Below are 26,426 nucleotides of genomic sequence, written 5' to 3'. Positions count from 1 at the left end.
ATAAAACAGAAAAGAAACGGTCCTCTTGAAAGAGTAATCTGCAGGTTCAAAATGTAAAATTAAGCATCCAACATTTAGACAGCCGAGGAACAAAAATAGCTCACATAAAGGAATTACCTAATCAACTGTGAATAAGGAGACATTATTTTGTCTCTCTGGGCGCTTCGCGCTTGGCTAGATATGGCCTTTACGTATCTAAGCTAACGCAAAAACAATCATTACTAAGTGACAACACAAAATGCGTCTGCAAGTGCATTTTACATGTAAATTTACTTTGTTTATAAATTTAGTTCTCTGCCGTTGGTCTGCGAATAAAACACCCTACACAATTCAGTGTCTTACTTAATTAATTAATATACATTTATTTAGCCAACAATTTCTAGATGCTATTAAAATTAGGGAACAAGAATTGTTTTTATCAAGTGACGTTTTTTTTCGGCGTTGTTGTTTAAAGATATAAATGAGCCCTCAAGGTAAGCACTGAAGCATGATATTGCGACATAGATTAAAAATGTTTCGGAAAAAATAATCAGAGAGGGTCTGTAACGTGACAAAAATGTCCACAGAGACTCTTCTTAGTAACTTGGAAATACTTTTTTCCTGATGAAACTTAACTCTTCAATAATAAGCGAACTCAGTACTGGAGGATCAGCTCACGTACTTACAGCTAAAAAGAGCGTATCCAAGTTCTTGAGAATGTTATACATAAGCAACACGCGAAAACGTAAAATCAAAGACGATGCAAAAGTCAAAGTGACTCGCAGTCAGACGGAGGTAGAGTTGCTTATACTTTTACCTATCACTGGGTCATTTCGCGATGTTTTGTGGTAGTGGTAGTTCTACCAACCAATATTACAAGCGTGCTTAAATGCTAGCGTCCTAGGTTTTGACATCAATGGAGAACCATAATGTTAAATAAACGTCTTGTATACTTACTCCACGGTGTGGAAACTGTGAAAACGTCACAGCAACAACGCAAGCCTTTTTGTCGCTTCCGTAAGTGCGCTTCACTTAGATGTTAAGTTTACGAGCCGTTCACGTCCTAACGTGTAGAAAACCATCCAACCAATCAAAAAGTAAGGCATTCATCGACCTTAAAAGCTAAACATTCTGTCAAACTGATGAGACAAAAATTGTAGAACATGACAAACATTTCAAAGCAGGTAGGTCAGCAATAGGTGAGTCTATACTAGTATACGCTCAGTCTTTGAATAAGATATCTTAGATATTTATCTTGTCGACGTTGAACATCTGAATATAGTTGGACTAAATATCTCTCAGGGCTCTCCCACGAGACACGAAAAAGCTTAAGGATAAATCTCCAACAATCATAAAAAAGAACTATCATAGCCAAAATGTTCCTGTTTCCTTACCATTCAATTTCACGGCGTTTCTTTAGAAAAATCAGAATCCCGATACTTGAAGCTAAAAACGGATTCTTTTCCATTTACATAGATCCAAAAACTGATTAGTAGTGCTTTGAATCTGGGCTTTTAAAATTCAGTGGAATAAACCTTTAGTGTTGGGTTGACAGTTGGTTGGGGAGGGGACCGTTGCTGCAGCAAATATTTCAACAGGCACGAAACCCCCGCAGTCATATTAGAATTGCTATCAATGGTAAAAGTCAGTATTCGTTAGCCTTATCTCTGCGAAACAGCGCTCACAAACGCCTTAAGCATGATAACGCAAATTTGATTGCCGATCTCACAGCATGGGTACAAATCTACCAAAGCGAATCCAACCAAAATAGAAAGGTCTAATAATTTATAACCTTTTATGTGAGTAATCTGAAGGCACAGATGTGAAATTAACCACTGAGCCTCTTAAGCTGGAACCAAAATATCCTGAATAAAGGAGTCATTAAGTCAGGCGCGGATCCGGAGGAGACATTTGTCGCTGGCGCTTCACGCTCGGCTTCATAATTCCGGTTATGTACAATGTAATAGGATAGCACAAAAACAATAAAATTTAAGAGAAAACAAGGCGCCTAAAAGAGTATTTTACATTTTGGTATTCCTTTGCTGTTCTCTGCAAAACGACAAAAGTAAAGATTTTTTTTGAAAACTTGAAGAGATTAGACAACGGTTATTTTCTAAGTATTATTCTCTCTCTTTCTCTGTAAACTTGAAAAACCGACTTCCCTTGTGCTCTTGTGCAAATAACACTCCCAAGATAATTCACTGTCTTATTACATATCAAACAAAGTGTTGCAACAATTTCTTATGATTATAATAACCTCAAAGAGAGAGAGAGAATTGTAGCATCAATTCACGCTTTTCGGTCTTTTCTCGGCGGTTTTGCTCAAGTATTCTTATTCAATGTCTTCCTATACTCTGCACAAGCGAGCTATCAAGGATTAAATTCGGAGCGAAATACTTACAGTAAGCTTGAAACAACGTTCACAGATGCTCTTCTTAGTAGCTTGGAAATCAGCATTAGATTTTAAGAAATGCCAGTTTACTTAATAAACTTAACCAGTCTAAACTCTTAGCGAACAAATGCGCAATACGCACGGCCGTAGGATAAACAGAGCTTGGAAACATCAAATTTCCTAAGAAAGCTACACATTAACAAAACGCGAATTATACGGTAAAATCAGAGTCAATTCAAAATTGTCAAGGTTAATCACATGCAGTCAGCCCGTGATAGAGTTGCTTGCAGCTACCTATTCATGACTGACGCCTGCACAAGATCGTACTTTCAAACAATATCAATGATAAATACGTATATGTTGTCCATCATCTCTCAAGGCTCTACCACGAGGTACCAAAAAAACCTTATACATATTTCCAACACGGGTTAACAAAGCTAGGAAACATCAAATTTCTTTAAAAAGCTGTACATCAACAACATGCAAATACGAAAAACCAGAGTCAATTCCAAAATTGTTAAGGTAAATCACAGACAGACCGTGATAGAGTTGTTTACTTCTACTTATCCCTGAGTTGTTCATGATTGACGCTTAGCATAGGATCGTAAAAACCAAAATTAATGACATTTGCGTACATGTTATCGTCCTAACTATGGTATAAAGGGGACCGTCTTTTACTTACCCAAAACGCCCCAGCAACAAGCAGTCTTTTTGTGTCTTACTACTAACCCACCTACTTCCTTGAATACAGAATAAATAGCATTTATGCTTAACCTGATTTAATCACGCTTCATGGTTCATCCAATCACAAGGCTGCCCATCTCCAAGTTGTCTACTTAATATTATGGTGGGGCCGGTATGAATGTGCAGCATTTGCATCTTTCCTGACAAAAACTTACAAATTATGCACGATAGGAGAGCGAAGGGGACAATGAGCCATCTCGGGACTAATGGCGGACCCATAAGCTGTCACTTGATGATATTGTGAGTCAATTCAGAATTGTTAAGGTAAATCACAGTCGATCAGACCGTGATAGAGTTGTTTACTGCTACCTATCACTGAGTTGTTGATGATTGACGCTTAGCACAGGACTCATAACCCGTAAATATTAATAGATAGATAGAAACTTTATTAAAGTGTCAAAGCCGTCTAGCCAGGGAAAAAAGAATCCCTCACTAATTTGGGGACACCATTACTGACATGTACGTTCATGTTATCGTCCTAACCATGGTGTAAAAGACCGTCTTTTACTTACCCAAAACGCCCCAGTAACAAAGACAGTCTTTTTGTGTGGCTTTCCTAGATATACTTTTTCCTAGGTGTGCTTTGAAGCAAACCGCTAACCTTACAACCCGTTAACTTCCTTGGATACGAAATGTATAGCATGAAGTCCTACTTAAACTGATTCAATTGTTTCGTCCTGCACGCTTGATGGTTTATTCAATTCCAAGGCTGCCCATATCATGACTGTCTTATTATTAATATGTTGGGGCATAGTTATTAGAGGAGACTGTTTATGAAAAGTGGCAAACATCAATGATAAAAACAACAGTGCTGCAGTTTATGTTGGAAGCACCCTGAAAGTGCACAATCCTTTGTTTTCTGTTGGCAAATTGTTACGGAATAAATTAATGCAACGTTTTTATTGGTCAATACAATCAAAATGATAGGAATTCTTTTGAACGTTGTGCACTTTCAGGTCCACAAAAACATATAACAAAGGAGTCTGACGGGTTTCATAACCATTCCACTCAATTAACTATGGTTGGGGTCGATATTTGCATCTTTCCTAACAAAAACTTACCATATGCGCGATAGAAAGGTGAAGGGGCAAGAGGCACGCTTGGACTGACGATAATGTATTAAAGGGGTGATGAATGGTCCATTAAAATTTTTAACTGCTCGAAAAATTTTATCTTTGCTCGATTTGCTCGCAAAATTTAAACGAGTGCTCGCTTGCTCGTGCTCCCGGCAAATTTTTGCAGTTGCTGGCAAGCTCGCTTTCTTATCAATATTGCTCGAAATTTTGTAAATCCTCACAATGTAATTCCGTATAATGCTTAATTCCTATACATATGGCTATCAAGTTCAGTGGAAATGCACGCGATAAATGACAACGATAAATAATAAATTAGCTAGTCTAGCTATATATATGCATGGTTATATATTGTTGTTATATATAGTTGTTCTTCTTGTGACCTTCTGATCCATACGAACACGTGCGTGATGAAGTGAAGCGAAAATGGGACGTCATTTGGCATCAAACGCGACTGTAATTGGTTGGATCTCGATAAGGTGTCACTCAAACTAGCTTCAAAGAACTTGGTGGGCTCTAAATTAAAACCCCGTTTTAAAATATTTTCTGTTTTATTTTAAAGAAAAGGATTTCCATATGGATTGCTGCAAGCGGAAAATATAACAAGTCTAAGAAGTGCTTACTGCTCGCAAGTTGTACTCTCTAAACTGCTCGCTGCTCGCAAAGCAAATTTTTTTATCTCTGCTTGTGCTCGCAAAAAAATCGCAGTGCTCGGCATGCTCGCGAATGCTCGCAAAGACCATTAAGAGAATACGCGGGAGTAAACATTTTGATCTTTTAGTCTAGGTTGCTTTTCCGGCTTATACAGTAAGGGAATTGTGAGATACAGTTTTCTCCTCATGATTACAACCTGTTACAAAACTTTTATTTTTAGCTGCTATTCTCAGTAGTCGAAATTAAACGTATTACTATTGCTATATTCGCTTCTTTAAACAAGATATAGATCTTTATCTTGTCGACGTTGAACATCTGAATATAGTTCGGCTTAATATGTCTCCGGGCTCTGCCATGAGACATGAACAAACTTAAAGATTTATTTCCAACAATAATAAAAAAGAACTGTCATAGCAAAAGTGTTTGTGTTTTGTTACTACTGAATTTTACCGCCTTAATTTCTTCAGGAAAATCAGAATCAGGATTTACTTAGAGGTAAAAACGGATTCTTTTCCATTTACATAAATCCAAAAACGGTCGGGATTAGTAGTGCTTTGAATCTGGGCGTTAAAATTCAGTGGAATAAATCTTTAGTGTTGGATTGACAGTTGGGTAAGGAGGGGGCCGGTATTGGAAAACGTTTTCCAGCAAACATTTGCACAGGCACGAAACCCTGTCAGTCCTATTAGAATTGCTATGGTAAAAGTCATTATTCGTTAGCTTGATCTCTGAGAGACAGCGCTCGCAAACGCAAACAGCCACAACTGCAAGTGAACCTCAAGCATGATAACCCAAGTTTGATTGCCAACCTCACAGCATGAGTGCACGCGTACAAAAGCGAATCCACCCAAAATAGAAACATCTAGTTTATAACCTTTTATGGGAATAATCTGCAGGCTAGATGTGAAATTAACTACTGAGCCTCTTAAGCGGGAACCAAAATATCCTGAATGAAGGAGTTATTTAGTCAGGCACGCATCCGGAGGAGACATTTGTCTCTGGCGCTGCGCGCTCGGCTTAATAATTCCGATTATGTACAATGTAATAGGATAGCACAAAAACAGTAAAATGTAATAGAAAACAAGGCGTCTAAAAGCGTATTTCCATTTTGGTATTCTTTGCTGTTCTCTACAAAACGACAAAAGCAAAGATTTTTTAAAAAACTTGAAGAGATTAGACAACGGTTATTTTCTTAGTATTATTCTCTCTCTTTTTCTGTAAACTTGAAAAACTTCCCTTGTGTCCTTGTACAAATAAAACTTCCAAGACAATTTACTGTCTTAAGGCATATCTAGCAGAGCGTCAACAATTTCTATGATTAATAAACTTTGAGCTGAGAGAGAATTGTTGCATCAATTCACGCTTTTCTGTCCGCTTTTGTTGGCAGTTTTGCTCAAGTATTTATTCAAAGTCTTTATGCTCTACATAAACGAACCCTAGAGGATTCAATTTAGAGCGAGATACTTGAAGTAAGTTTGAAATAAGTCAGACGCTTCCCTAAGACGGACACTTAGTGCCGGTCCGAAAGGTGTCCATCGTTTTTGTTTGTCTAGATCTGCAAGTAATTGGAGTTTCAGTTTGACTTACACAGTCGACTGTCCCTCAACAGACACCTTTACAAGACGGAAACCTCTGTAAAACGGACACCTAGAGTTGGTCCCTGCCTTTCTTTACCCCCTCTATTTGATTCTCAATAAGATCGACATCTCTGTAAAACAGACACCTAGAGTTGGTCCCTGCCTTTCTTTACTCCCTCTATTTGACTCTCAATAAGATGGATATCTCTCTAAGGTGGACACTTAGTGCAGGTCCGAAAGGCGTCCATCTTAGAGAGAGTTAACTGTATCAATGCTAATTTTTGTTCGTCTCCAAATAATCGGAGTTTCAGTTTGACTTAAGTGAGTGTGCAGGGTCCCTTACCTAACCCCTATGCCTACTTATACCCTATCTTAGAACCGACATCACCAAGTGAAAGTCTAACCAAGTGAAAAAGTGGTTTCAATTTTAACCCAGCCTTGTTTTACTGAGTGTTTCAGTTGAGTAGGCGGACTATGCTGTGTCTTCTGGTTTCTGATCCCCAGGGCCCTTTCTCTTTCTACATCGAAAGACAGGATGAAAAAGGACCCTGGGAAGGAATTTGAACAAAAGTACAAGACACAACAAATACGATACTTAAACGTTTATTTAGCATTCCTATTCATACATAAACCTTACATTTACTACCGAATTACAAACGCTCTGGGTTTCCTTTGGGCTGACTATTTATTCTCACTTAAGGTGTGATTGCTAATTTGTAAATAAGAAACCCATTTTTGCTAAAACTTCGTTAATTGTCTGAGTGCGTTCTTTCCGGATTGAACTGCGATTGTGTCTCCAGGGCTTCTATGACTCAAATGCTTAAACAATAATGCAGTCGAGAATATAATAAAACTGGCTTCATTTATGTCTTTGTTTCTTTGTTGCTTGTTTGTTTGTTTTTTCTTTTTGGCTTCCAGTGTTGTCCTGCCTCCATCCCAATGGCCTGTTGTAAATTTAAAAGAAATCGCGCTCTTAAGTCAGGGACTGTCTGCGGGGTAAAACTTTTTCGTAACATTCGCGATATTCGTTATTGGGCCAAGGTGCTTCTAGTGATATTTCTCATGCCTTTTGTAGCTAGTGGTTACCTGATAATCAAACTATACGTCCACTTTGATGCATTTTACGTTTAAAACCGTAATTCGCTCGCTGAAACCTTTTTTTGATCAACAGTCTGGAAGCAGCAACTAACAATTTATTTACTTCTGAGCTATTTTTCTGGTGCAAAAAAGCAATTTTGAGCAGTTCTATCCTACAATACTTTTTCAGTGACGTTTAAACTTTGTTCAGAATGAACAGAGCTTGCGGATTTGGATAATCTAGTTCGGCCATGTCCACCAATGTCATCTTGCCAGTGCTGTCAGAACTCAAGTACTTTTGGTTGTAGAACCTGTTCCTGAAAATAGTATAACTCCAATAGTAGAGAGGTTCAAATTGTGCTTCGTCAGGATATGTTGAGCCAGATGGAGTTTGCTATAATATACACAAATATTAAAATATTATAAAATGACATATGTATACACATAGCTTCGCTTTCCATCATAGGATTACGAAAATGTCCCGGAAGTTGTACTTTGATTACCCAGTTGTTTTTATGTGTGGGGGAGGCTAGGGGTGCAGTTGTTCTTGTGGTGGTCATTACTTGCTTTGGGACTACACAGTAAATAAAACTGATGAGGTCAATGGTGCAGCAAAATTAAATTTGATTTGTTTTGATAGTGAATACAAAATGGCGGAACTTTTCACTCGTTTCATGAGGAAGAAATAGGCGAACTATTGGCTCAAAACAGCAAGAGCAGCAAGAAGATAATTCGACGGATGACGACTGCTATTTGGAGAATATTTGCAGAACTGAACAACCCTGTATCTCCTAAACCTGGCGATAAACATGCACTATCGAAGATGAACTTAACATCGATGGAGGTAAGCAAGTTTTAGCTTGTTTTCAAACTAGGAATTATTTTGAATGAATAATAAAATTCGTCTTTCGTATCATCTGAAGAATCATGGACATCTCGGAGGGTGTTATCCGCCAAGGCCCCAACAACCTCGGAGATCTCCATTATTCTTCAGATGATAGTCAGCCTCATTCAATAATTGCTAAATATCCGCCGCCCCTTGACTCTCTGTTTCGCGGGTATCTTTTTTTTTTGGTTTTGGGGGGTGGGGAAGCTGGGAGGGGGGAAAGAATGACTTATATACTAACGCTTCAGTCTAAAAATATTAAAATGGACACACTAACTAAATTCCCTCGCCTTATCATTCAAAGTATACAACTTTATCATGTTACTTAATTACTTTATTAAGAAAGTTATGTACTTTGAATGATAAGGCGAAGGAATTTAGTTAGTGGATCCATTTTAATATTTTTAGACTGAAGCGTTAGTATATTTAACAATTATTCTTTGAAATCAAGGTGAATAGTGGCTAAATATTTGCCGAGCCGCGAAAGCGGCGAGGTAAATATTCCCAAAGCCACTATTCACCGAGATGGAAAAGAATAATTGTTTTAGTATATACACACGAAGTGATCTCAACAAAATCAGAGAGGAAACCACTAAAAAGTACAATTTGATTGACAGATCAAATCACCCGTAATTTTAAAAATAGATCTTTGCAGAATTTTCAAAAATGGCAATTCGTACTTTTGAATGGTTTCCTGTCTGATTTTGTTGAGATCACTTCGTGTGTATATACTAAAACAATTATTCTTTTCAATCTCTGTGAATAGTAGCTTTAGGAATATTTAGCCACTATTCACCTCAATTTTAAAAAATAATTGTTAATTATTGAATGAGGCTGAAGAATATTTGCGAGCGTGTTGGGGCCTTCGCGGATAACACCCTCCGAGATCTCCATAATTCTTCAGATGATACGAAAGACGAATTCAATAATTGTTTTATTATTCATTCAAAATAATTCCTAGTTTGAAAACAAGCTAAAACTTGCTTACCTCCATCGATGTTAAGTTCATCTTCAATAGTGCATGTTTATCGGCAAGTTTAGGAGATACAGGGTTGTTCAGTTCTGCAAATATTCTCCAAATAGAAGATGTCGTCGGTCGAATTGTCTTCTTGCTGTTCTTGCAGTTTTGAGCCAATAGTTCGCCTATTTCTTTCTCGTGAAACGAGTGAAATATTCCGGCATTTTGTATTCACAATCAAAACAACTCAAACTTAATTTTGCTGCACCATTGACGTCATCATCACACATTTTGTAAAATTCTTCCAAATTTGGTCAACAGTAGCTGGTTTTGATGAATTATACGTGGGATTTTAGCCAATCGGAAAGCCAAAGCGGAAACTGAAATATTTTGAATGAATAATAATTAGCAAGTATTGAATGAGGCTGAGTAGAACTGATGTGGAGAATTGTGTGGATCGAAAACGATATTATTCAAAGAGTCAGAGGCACCCAACGTCAATTTTTGGAAAATATCTGTTCGGAAGACGATTTGAGATTTAGAATTTTCGCAACATTTGTTGTAAAATTTCTTGCTTGCCTGCCTCTCTAGATATTTTCGAACATCTCAAAAATGGAATAATTGCCCATTTACCCTGAATAGGTCACCTAGTTTTTCGAGAGCCCTTTTTCTGGCTGAAATTTTCGAAAAGGTAAGTTTTCATCCATATAATTTTCGGATCACTAGACTTTTAGCTAGGAAATCCGAACAGATGAAACATTTTTAGGGGATAAAAATATGCCTATATCTACCGTTTAAATACTAAAATACGTTCAACAATGCCATGTTTGAAGTGGTTTTGAACTATCTTCTCGTTGGGTGCCCTTAACGAGTTCTACATAATTCGTCACATTATACGGAAGCCAACTTAAATAACTGTTTTATTATTCATTCAAAATACTTCTAAGTTCTTAACAAGCTTACCTTCTGGTAAACTTTCTCTAAAACTTTGTCCTATTTCGCGGCACTGGTTCAGGATATACTATTTTATCTACTTTTGAGGAGTATCTGTAAGTAAAAACATGTTACTAAACATGCTTTTACTTGCGGATAATCCTCAGAAGTAGATAACATCCTTCGAGCGATATTGCGTATTCTTGCATTTCTTCCTTTGAGTAAGTTAGAAATTCACCTATTTCGTCTTCAGATATCCGTGAACGCCATTTTTTTTACTTCACTCAGGATAAACACAGCTAGGCTGCCGCGCCTGAAAACGATGTTATATTGCTCACATGATCTTCCAAATAATCATGGTAAGCGCCAGTTCGTTATGAAGAATAAGCCGGGAGATTGGAGCTAATCAGAAAGGGCGGAATATTTTAAATGAGAGTAATAAATGGTATCGTGAATTAGGTCTACTCCTTATATATATATATATATATATATATATATATTGGTCGGTTACTCCTCCCGGACCTCTAATCTGTTTAATTAATGATTTCTCAAAAAGGTGCTTAAAAGTTGCTCAAAAAGAGTCAAAATTTGCTTTTTGTGACGAAAGTTGCTCAAAAGTGAAAAAAAAACTTTTTGTTACCCTCTTCGAAAAATATGCAAATTGTAAAACAGAATAAAGAATTTCTTAGCATTTTTGTACAATTTTAGGGGCGATGCTAAACAACTTTGTCCTAAATTAAAACCAAAACATTTATGAGTAAAGACTACGTATCAATATCAGGAGCCCACGGCCTGGGCCCCTTTCAATATATCAACATTAATCTTCTTAAGATTCTAGTATGAGCCAATAAAATTGTTGAACGACCTTCTTCACCTGAGACAGGCGTCGTTCACCATTTTGAATTTTCTTTTAAAAACGGCTGACCTTTGTCTACTAAAACATTGTGAACTATGAAAGAAAGAAAAATTTAAGCACTATAGGATGTTCCGATATCTCAGAATTGCTAGGAAACTAAAGATATTCCTTAGAATGCAAAAAGTTGCTCAAAATACGAGAGGTTGCTAAAAAGTTGCCGAGCAACTTGTGGAAAGCCCTAAACTGAGCCAGTAGAAATTTCGAAACTGCCTCGCGTGTGAATTCACTGCTCATAACGCATGCAAGAATGCAGGGACGTATACAAAACACCACTCTGGACCTAGTCCATGGACCCCTTCGTGGACTCGGTCCATGGACTACCCCTGTGGACCACCTCTAATTTCAAAAGATGAATTTTACCACAGGTCTAAGCAAATTGCAGCCTCCTTCCCAGATTTTCTGGGACTGGTCACGTGTCTCCCAGAATCTGGGAGACTACAAACAAACGATTTATGGGAGGGGCAGATAAGTGTGAGATTTGTCTCTACAGAGCGTAGATAGGTCAGTGGCCGAAGTGCAGCCATAAAACTGTGTACTTGACATAACCTCGAACGCCGAAAATAATGCCAAAATCCTTTGACAGCAAAAACGTAACTTTTTCTCAGAATATCTGAATGGTAAATCGGATGTTAATGTATCGGGGACGTTTTCACAGGAAATCGCGGATACACCGCTTGTGCAGTCAAAAATTCATACCGAAACGCACCAGATTTGAATTGCAATTTCTATGTTGTGGAGGCCACTTTAGCAAACAAATGAATGCGTTTTCAAGACTACCATCACGCAGTTCGAAAGGGCGCCGAAAGATGAATCTGAAATGTACAACTACCAATGGATTCAACTTTCGAATAATAAATTCATTAATGGCATCTTGGGAGGTGCGCTTGACCTGGCTTGAAAATCGGATCAGCAGTCGTTGCCAATCTGCAACATTAACTTCCATCATCATGTAATTTGTGATCCCCAATTTGGGTTTTTAATTTCTCAAACAGAAATTGAAAACAATGCTTGTGCAAGATCTTGTAAGGAAAAATTGCAATTGTGGAAAATTAACGTGAAAGTCGAAAATGCTTCCATGGAGGCGTTACATGCCGGAAATTTGTAGTACCCAACACGCTACCCAATGAAAGAGTTTAATTAATCACAAATAACCTTACCACAGCCTCTATGTTTATATTGCCGCTTTTGTCGGTGTGGGCCGTTATGACGTACTGTTTGTTACTATTCAAGTCCTTGAAGAGTAGACTGATATACTGAAAGCCCCGACTGTAGTCACTTGTAGTTACCTCAGCTGATTAAAAAGAGATTAAATTGGAATTCAGTGGATTAAACAAAAAGAGAGAGAATAGAGTTTTTTAAAATGAGAAGGATCTCTCTAACCAACCCGATTTGCAAACTCCTGACTAGAACGATGTTGATAAAAAGATGACAAGCCTTGTGTAAGGGTAACATAAAATGACATTTCCTTGACTTAGGTTGACGTAATCAGGGCCCAGGCTCTTTCATCTTTGTCTTAAATTTAGAAAAAGTAATAATTAAGAGCAGCTCCAAGCCAGGATACTTTCTTGATGAAAACTCGTGCTGCTGGCAAATAATCAAATAAAGGGGTTTAAAAATAGCTCAAAAACATGAAACCAGGTGGCCACAGAAAAAAGCAAATACCTGGGCAAATGTGAATAAAATCTTGCTTTCATCTAGCAAGGAGCTAAAAAGCGTTCACTAAAATCTCTGAAAAAATCTGGTTACCATATACAACTCTATTGTCCCAGTTTTTTCATAATTCTTCCTGTCTATCTTTTGACACTCATCAATTTACCGACACTTCATACATTGCGTCTATTTTATTTAAGCGCGTAAAATTTACGTGCGTGGCACCTACAAATTGCGGACAGTGAAAATCCACCTCAAAGAAATAATTCTGTCAATCTATTTTTAAAATTGAATAGAATGATTTAGAATCGTATGAAACAAAAAATGCAAACAAACAGGAAAGGACTAGAAAAGGAAAGCACAAAGAACACCTACTGTTGCCTGTTGTATCGCTGAAGGCTCCTTTACAATTCACGGAATTATTAGTTGAATCACGCTGCACCAGGCTGTCAATTTCCCTGCTAGCAAGGCTCCACATACGATAATTGGTGTTTGCTTTAACTTCGTGAGGTCGACAGTATGGGTCGCCTTTAGCAGGAAACAGATGCATTGCCGGGAAACAGATTGCACTCGCATGATGTACAGGAATCCAAGGAAAAACCCAGTGAGTAGATGGCTTCGGGGAAGGATGAGGATGGTCTGAGGTCATCGCTTCTTTATGTGCCTGTGGTTTTCCTTTCTAACAAGGACATTAGTTGGTATGATTATTTCACACATCATAAACCACAAAGAGAATGGGAACACGAAAGCTGTCAGGGAAATGATTTTTGAGATCGCTTAGGTGGTTAGCCTTTAGATATGACTGGTCGATGGTGTCGAAAGCCCGGTGGGGTACTCCCTTATATAAGCCATATATAGGTATGTGCCGCCCTAAAGGGTAAGGCTTTTGTCCCGTTTTGGTCTGAAAACGGGTATAGACTTCGGCCCATTTTGGTCTGGAATCGGATATGGTTGTCGAGGAAACTACGGGAGTGTATGAGCGTTTTCATCGTTTTAATTCCTAATGAAAATTAGAAAGAAAGACGAAATATGTGAATTGTGAATTCGAAGTGGATTTTAAGAAACCTTCTTTGTCGACGTTCTGATCTACTGACATAGTTTCTTAGAGGCCGAGATTTGAAGAACCGGGCGGCATAACCACACCAAGAAATCCCAGAAGTACCCCCCTCCCCCGCCCCCCTTTGAATTAGGGAGCTTAAGCAAAGGCGTTTTTGAGCCACGAGCATCAACGGGAACTGAGACCTTTCCTCGTTTAATATACCTTGACGGTACCAAATTTGTCTTGCGAAGTGTCTTTACTCTCATAAAGACGATCTGCTAGAGGATTTGGACAAAAGCAATCGGCTCAAGAATAGAAAAAGTCTACTTCTGGGCATGATTGACGTGCTTTGATATCCCCCCAAACTATACTCTGCTTAGATCCACGCACCATAAAGCAATAATTCCCTTAAAGCTTCAGAGAAAAAATCCTCGGTAGAGGATGGGGGGATGTAAGTTGACTGGGAACAGATTAGGTTTTAGCAACATTTTTGCTAATTTAACTTAAAAGGCCGGGGGTAGCTATTCAGGTCTCAGTTCCAGTTTGTAAGCCCTATTAAACAGATGCAACATGTTGGAATCATTTTAATGCCTTTTTGGATCGTTTGATCAGGTTTGAATAAGTTCAATTTTTTTATTCAATGTTCATTTTGTTCTCGTAGTCGATGGACAAGTTGGATTCGGGCGTGTGCAATTAAAATAAATATTTTGATAAACAAAGCAATTGCTCCTCATGTGGGTTTAACAGTTTTAAAAATTGATTCGGCCAGAATTTGCTTCGGCTTCAAATATCCAGGCAGGAAGTTGAGTTTTTTCTGAAAGAGAATGCAACATCGGCCAACAGCAACTTCAGAGGGCTAACGCCCTTCTTTTTCGCGGCTCGCGAGCTTACACCGGTAACTTTGAGGAAAAGAAGTGCGTGACTGCTCGCATGTAATAAGTCCGTTTAAATGGGCTTTTGAACAATTACGTGATTATTCTTCCTCTTTTGGAGTGGGGACTCCCATGAAAAGAGGCGCGGATGCTCTTGTTCTAGTTTGGGGGTGCAGATGGACCTTCTAAACTTACATGGTTTGTTTTCCGTGATATTCTCCAGTGAATTTTTTTCCTTAATTATGCATACATATCCACGTAAGTGCACGTGCATAAGACGACCTACGAAAGAAAAAGTTCCCCGGGGAGCCATCACGTGTTCTGAAATAGGAAAACAAAACGTTCAAGCTAAAAAGTATATTGATTGCAGGTTTTGGTCTCGTTTGGGACTGTGCATGAAAAGCTGCAAAATGTGAAGTAAGAAAAAGAGAAAAAGAAGAAAGAAACAGAAGAGAAAAACAGTTCGAAAACAACTACGTTATCGCCATTGAAAGTGCTATAGCTCCTATTTAACCATCTGTTTTAGAATGACATTTCAGAATTAGACGAATAAAGCTCTCCCAAAAACCAATCTGGACGCCGCTCAAGGGGGGTCGGGGGCTTAGTTCCAATTTACCGACGAGAATCAAGCCCTTTACATTCGGAAGTCCCCGCTCCCAAACGGGGAATCAATTTTTACCTGTCTTTCCTGGTTTGATACCAATGCAAGAAGTTTAAGGTCTTCCTCAAGCCTCTCCTCGTTACTAAGATCAACGTATTCCTGGAAGCTGTCATCATATCGCTGCAACTTAACATTTGCGGGAGCAACTTGGTCTAATAACACATCTGAAAATACTTGTAGAAAAAGATGGCGAAATTCCTTGACCTCCCCTCCTTTCTGGAAAGAGATGATGCGCTTGTTTTCTTCGTGAGTCAGGTGAACCTTTAACATCTTTGACTTCTTATCCATGTGAGTAAATTCCTGAGAAGTTATTGGTATCAGTATGTTTATTAAACAATTATTGGATGAGGTTGAGCATGATATCATGAATTATCAAAACCGAGGTCTGTGTTATCTGCCGAAGCCGAAGGCTGAGGCAGATAATACAGACACGAGGTTTTGATAATCCATGATATCATGCGCAAACCGAATTCAATAATTGTTTTAGTATACATTTTTTAAACAATAGGCAAAAGAAGACATTCAGCCATTCTGTTTCTGAGGAGAACACTCCAAGGGGCTTGGTAACCACGCAGACGTTGAACTTGACATGATAAATGCAATATCTGCAGCAGATATTGCATTTAATATGTCAAGTTCACAAGCTATTGTGAATTAATTGAATGCCCTCGACCAATCAGATTTTTCATAGTGAGTCTGATGTATAATAATATCATGTAGATGTATTATCTTATCCATAGAGGTCGATAGTATCACGCGTCTCTTTAAAAACCACCCTATTTTTTTTCCTCTCTTTTCTTTTTTTTGTTTTTTTTTTTTAATCTGTCCTGCGTCTCCAGAACTGTACAGGGCAGTCTATATGTCGGTAACACCACAGGCATCCCAAGTGAGTGTGGAATGTACAAGAGAGTCAGTGTCGCGTTACAGGTGACCGCGGAGACTTTGAGAAACAAAATACTGAGGTCTCCAAACGCTAAATACATGTACGTGTGTATCATTTTATTTTCCTTTTTCAAGAAAATAAATAAAGGAGGCTTGCCTTTGATGTATTCCTGTGTTTTTCGCTGTGAATTCATAGATTAGTCGTTATTTTGGGGGAAAGGGGCTGGTATTGTGTGACGGTGTCACAGCGTTTTGGGCATCCCCGCGTTTTGGGCATCCCCATTCCCATATCCCTAGCGTTTTGGGCATCCCCTTCTCATATTACTGCAGCGTTTTGGGCATCCCCCGGTACCCTCCCGGGATGCCCAAATCCCTAGTGTTTTGGTCATCCCCTCCAAAACAATTTTGGATTTCGCGGGAAAATCGAAAACTTTTTAGAGATGGATTCCGCTAAATATAGAAATCTTTTCCAGTATCTTAAAAATAAGGTTTACCCGGAAGGCTTCACAAAGCAAGACAAAACGACTCTTCAAAAATTCGCCAAAAAGTTCGAGTATGACTCAAAATTAGAGTCCTTGTTCTACGTGGCCAAGGAGAAGGATGGCACAGCGCTTCGACGACTTGTTATCGCCGAGGAAGATAAAGCGAGGGTCTTCGAAGAGTGCCACTCTGCTCCTTTTTCTGGACACGCCGGCCGCGATAAGACCTGACTATCACTGCTTGCAGGATTTTATCCTAGACATGCCTTTCCCTTGCACTGCAGGTTTTTTTGGGGGGGAATTGTCACCCCACCTACCGTTATTTCTGATGATTTCAGGCCTCTGTAATTGTGTGACAGCCTTTCCTGTATCAAGTAGCGCTGCGGGGTTAAGTTGTACAGGCCTCAAATGTCATGAATACTAGGAATTCAACACCGCAAAACGCAGTTTTATTTATGTTTGCCTTTTGATTCCTTTGTTTAGTATTCTTGTTTTTGGCTGTTTGGAATCAGCTGCCGGCGATTGCGGCATTGCTTACTTGTAAACAGTTCTATTAAATAAAATTGAAAGCTTTGCAAACAATGAAGTGTTGTATATCGAAGCGATGCTTACAGTTATGCGGTTGTAAATTTCAGTTTCGTCATGTTTTGAGCCAACGTTTACTGCCTATGGGTTTTTTTTTTCTGCGCACTTAACCCTGCGAAAAGTGTCAGACGATATAATTCTAACATGCATCTACACTATTTAGCCGTAAATTCGTGATTAACAATCCCGACTTTTCCCCAGTCTGAAATAATTTAGGCAAAGTCGAAGCGATCAGCGTTTTAGGCATCCCCCACCGGGGATGCCCAAAACGCTAGGGATATGGGAATGGGGATGCCCAAAACGCGGGGATGCCCAAAACGCTGTGACAACGGTTCTCAACTGTATTCAAATTTGGTTTTATTATAAACCGACTTGGCGACGTGAATTGGCCGCCGTCAAGAATGTTTGAAGCTGGCTTAAAATCATGCTGGGTTGTGGTTCAGTACAAGAAGAAGATTTTTAAATCAACTAGATGAAAAGAGTTTGCTATTGCTTTGGTGAGAAGGACTGTGAGCCGACGAACTGACCACTGATTTTCAGAAACACAGAACTACAAATGCTGATATTAACTGAATTGATTAACCCTGAGAATTGAAAAAGTTCATTTCACATTCCGTTGATATAAATGAGAAGAAATTATAGACTGGAACGTGTAGTATCTCTCAGCAACCATTTTACAAGTTCCAGCCCATAATTTCTAATCTTACATTTAATCCTTGTCATCCACATTACCAAGTTCACACTAACACTAATGGTTTAGTTCAGGCCTACTCTGGGACCTTAAGTCGCCGTAATTTTAGGCGACTTGAGGCGATTTAAGGCGACTTTAGGAAAATTTGGCCAAAATATTGCGCGACTTAAGGGGATTTAAGGCGACTTTAGGTGACTTAAGGAGAAAAAGGTGACATTTAGGTGAGTTACATGTTAGTGAATATGTTGCAGTTAATTTTTAATTTCAGTTAATTTTTGGTTTTCCTTTGTTTTAAATTCATTAGCATACATAACCATACCCAGTAACGATGGAAAAATAAAAATTAACTGAAATAAAAATGAACTACAACATATACAAAATCAAAATCTGATAACACTACCTCTCTAGGGACACAATGTTGTAGCATAAGTTAATTCAGTCTTGAAGACATCTACATTAGTCTTCCAAATTTTCAACAATCTCAGCTACCTAATATTTTGAACATTAAATATCAAGGTAGCTTGTGTTGCAGGTGTATTCTAACCGTGGTTAGTAACATTTGCAAAGCAGCTCTAATATCCTTGTTCTGGGTCCTGATGCACTAAATGAATTACCAGCATTTTGAGTTCCCCTTCAACATGATTGGCAAATGGACAATGGCATTTTTAACAGTCCAGTCCTGGCATGTTCTCTAATCCTGATACACACACAGGGGGCCCAGAACTAGGATTTTGCCACTGTTTTGGAGATGGACTTAACCCAGAGTTTAGTTCTATCTGTGGCACAGGCTAATATCAAGGGTGTTGGTTTAGTATTACATTAGCAGAGACAAAATCTGAGTTAGAAGCAACCAAAAGGGTAAATTTTCTCTTGGTCTTTAAATGCATTATTTCATAATATAAGGGACAAAAAATCAATGGTTCCTGCATTTCTTTTTCCAAAAAATAAAACCCTAAAAGTAGAGTATTTCAATACATCTCTGTAAAATACTGTGAGCTGGTTTGCAGCAAAAACTTTATATTGAAATGTCTTTTTTTTCATAATTTGACAACAAACATTTAAGTAATTAATTTAAAACATCTAAAATCACTTATCGATATCGCACATTATGGAAATGACGATCCCCATTGTATGTCTTGGCAGTTGCTCTGCCAATGTTTGTCCCCACACGTTTGGCTAAGAGGATGTTTTTCCAATTGAATTCAAAACAAAAAGTTTGTAGTTCTCGCCGTATATATATTGCTCCTTTCCTGTCTCAGTCAAACAAAACACTTCCAAATACTTGCTTCGCTAGTGAACCGTACTCTCTTATCCATGGTCTCTCTGGAAACTTTCCAGTCGGGATGATTTCATGAGAGCATTTATGCACCAGCAGAAACAACTAAGCTTAGCTTCAACCAACCTCGCTCGGTCTGTTCCACGCGGCAGCGTTTACGCTCTTAGCACAAAAGGAAGCATTATGCGTCATGTTTAAACCGGTGGCAGTACCAGGTGTAAACGTTTCCATTATTATGTCAGAAATTTCCATTTAAAACGAGATCTTTAAACGAAAACGCGAGGTACAACATTCTATCCGCCATTTTGCTTCTCCCAGAGTTCCACTGCAGTCGCAAGCTAATTTCCATGGTTTCTCGGTCCCGCCCTCTCCCCGCCTCCAGACCAGTTAGTCACGTGATCAAAACACACTGCTTTCTCAGTTCGGGAGTATGCCAGTCAGGGCGGATAAAGGTTGGGCGGTGAAACGAGCGTGTCCGAGCAAAAAGGTGTGATGCAGTGGACTGGGCCTCTGCTTAGAAGTGACGCTTGTTTTCGACTTCGGTCAGGGCTTGCGATATGATGTGGTTTGTACATTAAACAATGCCGCTATCACCGAATTATGGCGGCTTGAATTGTTTTCTTGCACTTTTTCCTCGTTCCTTTGTGCTGGTACGCTGTCTCCGAGAGGCAAATGTTGCTATTTTTTTACGGGAGGTTTAGTTGGAGTAGACAAACATCTCTTGCAAAGGGTTTCTCTTATTACTTCCATGACTCTACTACTGAATTATATTTTCGTTCTGCTACTCGCCAATGTCGATGTTATTCCAAAACAAAAACAACTAAGTACTGTCTAAAACACGAAGGAAAATCTCATCCATGTCATCCATGGCAAAACTTTTAAAAGACAGCAGATCGTGTTTCATAACTAGATGACGTGTATTTTATAAATGCGTGCAGCTCGTGCAAGGTGAAATTATGCTAATTTAAATCACCAGCATCCTTCTTTTTAATTTTGAAAAAAACATCTCAGACGTCTTTCCGTTTCTTCGAAACTTCAAAATTAGTTTCCCCTCAGTTTTTTCTGTTTACCCTGTTTTGTTTTAGAGAGAAAAACGGAGAAAAAACCTTACAACTAACCTAAATAAATTTTGTTTACATGCGGTTGCCGGATTTCCAACGCATTGCGCGAATCGCCATGGCGCGTTGCACCCGAGAAGCAAAGTTTGAAGAAGTACAACGCCACTATATCAATATATATCAATCTAATTTTTTGTTATGTTATGTAAAATTTATCCTCCTTTAACATATGTAAAAATTGAGGTTAAGAAGTGTTAAGCTTTTGCAAACGAAACGGCGAAAGACGATTAGGTGATATTTAGTGGAAGGAGGAGGTATTCAACGCTTTCAAATTAAACTCAAATTTTGGCATTATACGACCAACAAGTTTGACTTATAGACGTACAGACACAAACATATGAAACTGTTTATTGATATTGTTATGAAACAAATTTATCTATTTAACACTGTAGCCTGAAATTACAGAAAGAAAATAGGATTTCCGGTTTGCAAGAAGGAAAATTTCGCCGGCCTTGAAGCTCACCGGAAGCGCGGAAAGAGCGCTCGTGCCAGTCCTACTCCGCATCACACATTAAATGAAGAGCGGAGCGCTCGTTTCACCGCCCAACCTTTATCCGCCCTGATGCCAGTTTTGGAAGAAGCGAAAACAATGGTTACGTCACCAACCATAACATGATCACCATGGCGATGGCCATTTTCAAAACATACAAAATGGCGGACAAGGGAGAGGAAAGAGTATTGACAGAAATTCTCGTTTATTCTTGTTTCATCGAGTCTTTTATTTGTCTTCTCCTTACTATGAATTAGGAAGTACCTTGAGGACAAGGAGTAACCATTCTTGCGCTATAGTTCTTCGCTTATTGCGCGCTTTGTGGGCACTTCGTACTCACTGCTTATGTAATCAGTACATCGAAAATCGGTAAGCACGCTAACTAGTTTGTGCCTATTTCTTTCATTAATTTTTTCTATTATAAGAAAAAAGAATGCTTTGGAAACAACTAAAAAAGTGAGTTGTTCTATAATTTATTTCCTTATGTTTGCAAAGAGTAAGTTTTACTGTAATTTTTCCCGTTGCTTCTGTTTCCCTCTCGGGGAGTGAGCGACTGGCCGGAGAAGACGGCTGTAATTCAGGTTATTATTTTGGTGCAAGCGAGTCATTTGTGAGTAAGATATCTGTTTTTTTCGAATATGATGTTCTGTTGGTGTATGTCCAGGTATACAACAGGTTTACAAGGGATTTCTGAGGGTATTGTGTCCCTGTTTTCTTCTTGAAAACCCACAAAGTGAAAATCTTGCTTATCATCCCTGATCATTTTTTCTTTGTCCCGCTTCAAAAAACCTACTGCTTTCAATTATTCCACTGTCTGAAGTTCACTGATTATTTGTTCAAGCTTAACAAATGCAAGAGACTCTTTAGAATTTAATATACATATTGGAAAACTAAGAATGCCTGTTGTTCTTGGATGTATTGATTAAAATGGGATACTATAGTCTTGTAGTTCACCGGATTTGACCAGAGGTCAGAAGATATCAACAGGGTTATGGGTTGTTATAAAATATCCTCTTATATGGGATTTGATGTATATCTGAATAATACTAAATTATAGTTTTTAACTCTGGGGTTGCCTTCAAACCAAAGGCATTGTAACTTTGAGGAGCACTTTTCTCCAAGTCTTCTCTGTGGGGACCCTCAAACAATTCTATTAGACAAGGTTTGGCCCAAACTAATAATGATTGCTGCACTTGGCATGGACACAACATAAGTTTTCCAAAGTTCTTTTACATAGTTCTCCATGGTTCTGTTGAACAGCACTTTCAAGAAAACAAAGCTCACACATCAGAGTAAAGATACAATTATAAAAGTTATTAATTTTATTGTTATATTTTGTTTTTTGTAAATAAACATTTTATTTCTGGTCCTGACATAAACTACGAGCAAGGGAGCTATGCAAGTCACGCAGACCATCAGCAAAACTAAAGTAAAAACAAGTAAAAACTGCAAATTTTACAGATTATGGTTAAGCATTCTTTTCACTGATTAGTGTTTAGGTTGGGGTTAGGGTTATGATTAAGTGCTGTTTAGGGTTAAACACTTATTTTCCATGGTTAGCTCTCAGTTAATTCTTTTGGTATTACTGTTTTTGATTTTTATGTATTATTTTCAATGAGTGGTATCTGACCTGCATGACTCGCTGCCATGGCTCGCTGGCTCGCATATTATACACAGTCTTATATCTCAAAATCTTGTTTTTTTAACAACTTCTTGGACATGAAAACCAAAAACCAAAGCTTAATTGATATAATGAAGGCATTGCAGCTGACATAGGTTTTCAATAGTTATCTTGTGAGATGTCTCTCATGTATTATCTATTAGGGAGGATGATTTGTTGAAGACGATACATTAATATAGATGCTTTTTCATCGAGAGAATCTCAATAATTTAGGATTTATTCAAATACAAACATATTCAATACTGTCAATATTATGACATAAAATGTGGGCTTATTGCTCATGCAAAGGTATTGATGGGGGAGAGTGTGGCATTTTTCCTGTTTCAGATTGACCTTTGCACAGCACAGGGACTGAACATATTATGTATTTGGCATTTGTAAAGTATAAACAATATTTGACGCAAGGGATTGAACATTATGTGGAGAAAATCTTCACAAGCCTCCACTTCCATGACTCCTTCCTCATCTACCTCCCTTAAAGCCCCTTGAATAAGGGCCACAGTCTCTTCTATGGTTGAATGGTCATTGAGTTTGAGCTTCCATTCACAAGGTATATAAGCCCCCCCTCCAACCTGTTTCCCTCTTACCCATTTTTGAGAGGCAGGAGGGGCTTTTGGGGTGGTAGGTAAGCCTGTGACCACACTACAAAGAAACAAAAACACATGTTTGATTTTACTGAGGTAGGGTTGAATTTGGACATTAAATTTTTTATTACAGAGTAACATGAGGCGAATCTAAAGCAACATTTTGCCCTCAGAGCACAAATATGTCGTTCTGAAGATATTTAACATTTGTCTTCCTCGTTCCTTTTCCCAGCTTTTTCAGTTTTTGGCACAAACGCGACAAAATGTTTGTAATATGTCCAGACGTTTGTCTACATTCTGGACGAACATCCTGATCAAAATATAAGAAATCAATATAAGAACCTACTCACACTGATTTAAAACTCATTTCACACACATGATCTGGATCAGTAAAGTGATTTCTAGATCAGAGTCGCATACATTGCCGGTGAACACAACCAAAAACAGACTTGATCGCTTATAACTAAAAATCCATGGGCAGACTACGGCATAACCATCAATATAGTAACCCTTCCTGTCCGTTGGCAATTTTCAATGTGTGGTTACCATTTTTACTAGGTTGTTACCATCGATGAAACTTTGCTTGAACACACCTTACACGTTGTAGTTTTGAGGAAAATTAGTCTTGATTTCGTAAAAATTCGGCAAGATACTGAAAACTAAACATAAAGATATGTACTTGCATTCGATGCCCGTCAATATGGCGGCGACGTCTTCGAACACTGTTTAATAAATGTCGATTTTAACTACCGTTATGTGGCACGAAACTGCTCTTGACATTCAAAAAGCAAGGAAAAGGCTTCTTCATCAGCACTGCTAGCTCGGAAGTCCCGGATATTGAACGAGTGGACCTGGAACAGGCTTTGAAAAAAGCTCCCTTGTTTTTGGCGATTATTTTTTCCCATTTTTGCGTATTTTTAGCAGAACAATGGAATCATGACGTCATCGCTTCTTCCAAAACTGGCATACTCCCGAACTGTTTCTGGGCGGCCATAACGTGGAGGAAAGAACAGTATTATTTGGCTTTTCAACGTTCTTCATCAATAATGGTCGATTATATCAAATCGTTTGGCAGGGAGCAATCACGACAACATAAACAAAGAGCAGTATTACGCACCTTCGATGTACAAAGCTTGAATTTCTGTCTGGAAGGGAAGACCTAAAGAGACGACTGCACAAGCTAAGCTAAGTGTTCAAGTTTATAAGAGTGATTGTGTTTCTGTCAATGATAGATGGATATAATTCGACGGTAAATACAGATCAGAGGTTGTGTGCTGGAGAAAAAACTTATCATTAGTTGCTCTTAAAATCTGGGTCGGTAATTTACATGGACACTTTTTTCGATTGACCTTTAGACTTGTATTAACTACCAGAAAATTTAGATTAATGTTGTGGCGGCAATAATTGTTTTTTTTTTTTCTCCCTTCAACCTGCCTGTATTGATCTTAGTTACTTGAAATGTCTTTCAATGTTGGACTCTCACAAAGCAGTAGAAAAGAGTTTTAACTATATTTTGTTCATGGTGCAAAGAAAGTCAGCTTTACAGCTTGCCTAGCATACACTAGCCTGAAAGCCATGTTTTAACTAACCCCAATTTTTTTTATGAATGGGACTGATTACAGTTCTTCTGTAATCTGAATTCCCTAAAAAACTTTACTTGCCAGCCAGGCAAGTTAAAAACGTAGTTCACTAGCCCAATCATAAAATCCAGTACCCCAGGGCTATTGCCTGGACACTACTCTGTCTACTCTCTTTGCACACTGTTTAATGTAATTTAGTTAGAACTTGAACCTTTGAATGCCTTCTTAAACAATATTTTTACTCAGAAATATGAGACAAACCTCTCGGATGAAATTAATAAAATACCTGTACAAGTGACTGGATAAAGTTGTGTACTATATGTTGTCATTTTTGCATAAACAATACAGGAATGATTATTCTTGTATTGCTTACGACTAATTATTAAGTGTAGTAAATTGTGTAAGGTAATTAAATGTATAAATTAGAGGGCTGGAGAGGAAATTAATGGCTCTTAAGTCACCGTGGGAGTTTTTTTGGGGGGTTGGGGTGGGTCTGTGGCTAATATTATTGAACATGGGTTATTACACACTTTATGAGAAATCATGCATTCTGGAAATAGAAAACTAAAAAAGTAATAACTACAAGACCATTTGAACCTCGTTAAGATTTGAATGATTTAGTGACTTAAGGAAACTAAAGGTGACTTTAGGCGACTTAAGGCGATTTTAGGCGACTTAAGGCGATTTTAGGCGACTGAAGGCGACTTTGGGCAACTTTAGGCGACTTTAGGTCCCAGAGTAGGCCTTAGTTCGTTGACACCCTAGACGACCAAAGTTGGAAATAACAATCTTTTACTTACCGTACGTGCGATGAATACGCCCCAGCAAGTTAAGCAGAGTCTTTTGATAGCTTCCGTAAGTCTGCTTTAAACCTTGCGACCCTTTTAGTTCCCTTTTGCGTGCAGGAATGTGTAGCATGCTTAAACTGAGTTAAATTTAAGTTTTTGTACCTATTAATACTTTTTCAGTCAAAAGCGGAAGTGAGTCTTAAGTGAGTTAACAAATGTAAATGAACGCCAGGTATTGAGTTGAGGCGTTTAAAAACGTGTTCACTCGCTCAGAGAAGGAAATATATATAGAAAAACACTAACATTTTGTAAAGCTTTTCGCGAATTTTATTCCCCGTAATCTGAATTCCGCAGACTGAGTTATGGGATAAAAAAAGTAACATATAGTATGAACTGTTTTTCTTAAGTGGTTCATTCCGCTAAGTTAAAAAAAAAAATCAGTAATAGTGCCAAAAAACCATGCATTAGGCGATACAGTTACCTGCTCATTATTTGTCACCACCTAAGTCAGTACTAAATTCAGCTAGTGCTAGTCTTAAGGAGTGAGGGGTCGTACACCCAGATCAGTCCATCACGCGTCACCTTTCGTCACGATTCGTCGGACTTCCGGTAGATTAGTCGAATTCGAAATCTCAAAGGACCCGACTCAGTCAGTATTAGACGTGTTTTTCGGATTTTGTTTTTCATTATTTTTTCTTTTGTTGTTGTCGATTGTTTAGTTGTTTTGTTTTTTGTTCATGAAACTAGGACCATTTGCCAAAACTACTAACTTTTGGCTGTTAAAATGTATAGGTTTGTCTTCTTAAGCTTGCCGCAGATAGAAGTTCAAGTGCAATAATTGTTAAATCGAAAGGGAATTCA

At 38.3% G+C, this 26,426-nt stretch overlaps 2 protein-coding genes across 2 annotated transcripts in view; both read right to left on the bottom strand.

The window, feature by feature from the left end:
* The window catches only part of LOC140932601 (uncharacterized), a 23,991-nt gene extending 20,905 nt beyond the window's left edge, over positions 1-3,086 (bottom strand). The window contains exon 1 of the mRNA XM_073382114.1: positions 3,054-3,086. The gene's annotated coding sequence lies outside the window, so the exon portion shown is untranslated. The remainder of the gene's footprint in view (positions 1-3,053) is intronic.
* Positions 3,087-7,597: 4,511 nt separating this feature from the next.
* Positions 7,598-25,697, bottom strand: LOC140934252 (uncharacterized). Its single transcript, XM_073383912.1, has 5 exons — positions 25,578-25,697; positions 15,430-15,711; positions 13,215-13,518; positions 12,347-12,480; positions 7,598-7,890 (listed from the first exon to the last, which is right to left on the bottom strand). Exons 2-5 carry the CDS (start codon positions 15,697-15,699, stop codon positions 7,693-7,695), a joined length of 906 nt encoding a protein of 301 aa, XP_073240013.1. The 5' UTR covers positions 15,700-15,711; positions 25,578-25,697; the 3' UTR covers positions 7,598-7,692.
* Between the last annotated feature and the right edge of the window lie 729 nt (positions 25,698-26,426).

This window comes from Porites lutea, chromosome 4 (genome assembly GCF_958299795.1).
Source record: "Porites lutea chromosome 4, jaPorLute2.1, whole genome shotgun sequence".
Lineage (NCBI taxonomy): Eukaryota > Metazoa > Cnidaria > Anthozoa > Scleractinia > Poritidae > Porites > Porites lutea.
This window is presented reverse-complemented; position numbering and strand designations above follow the sequence as displayed.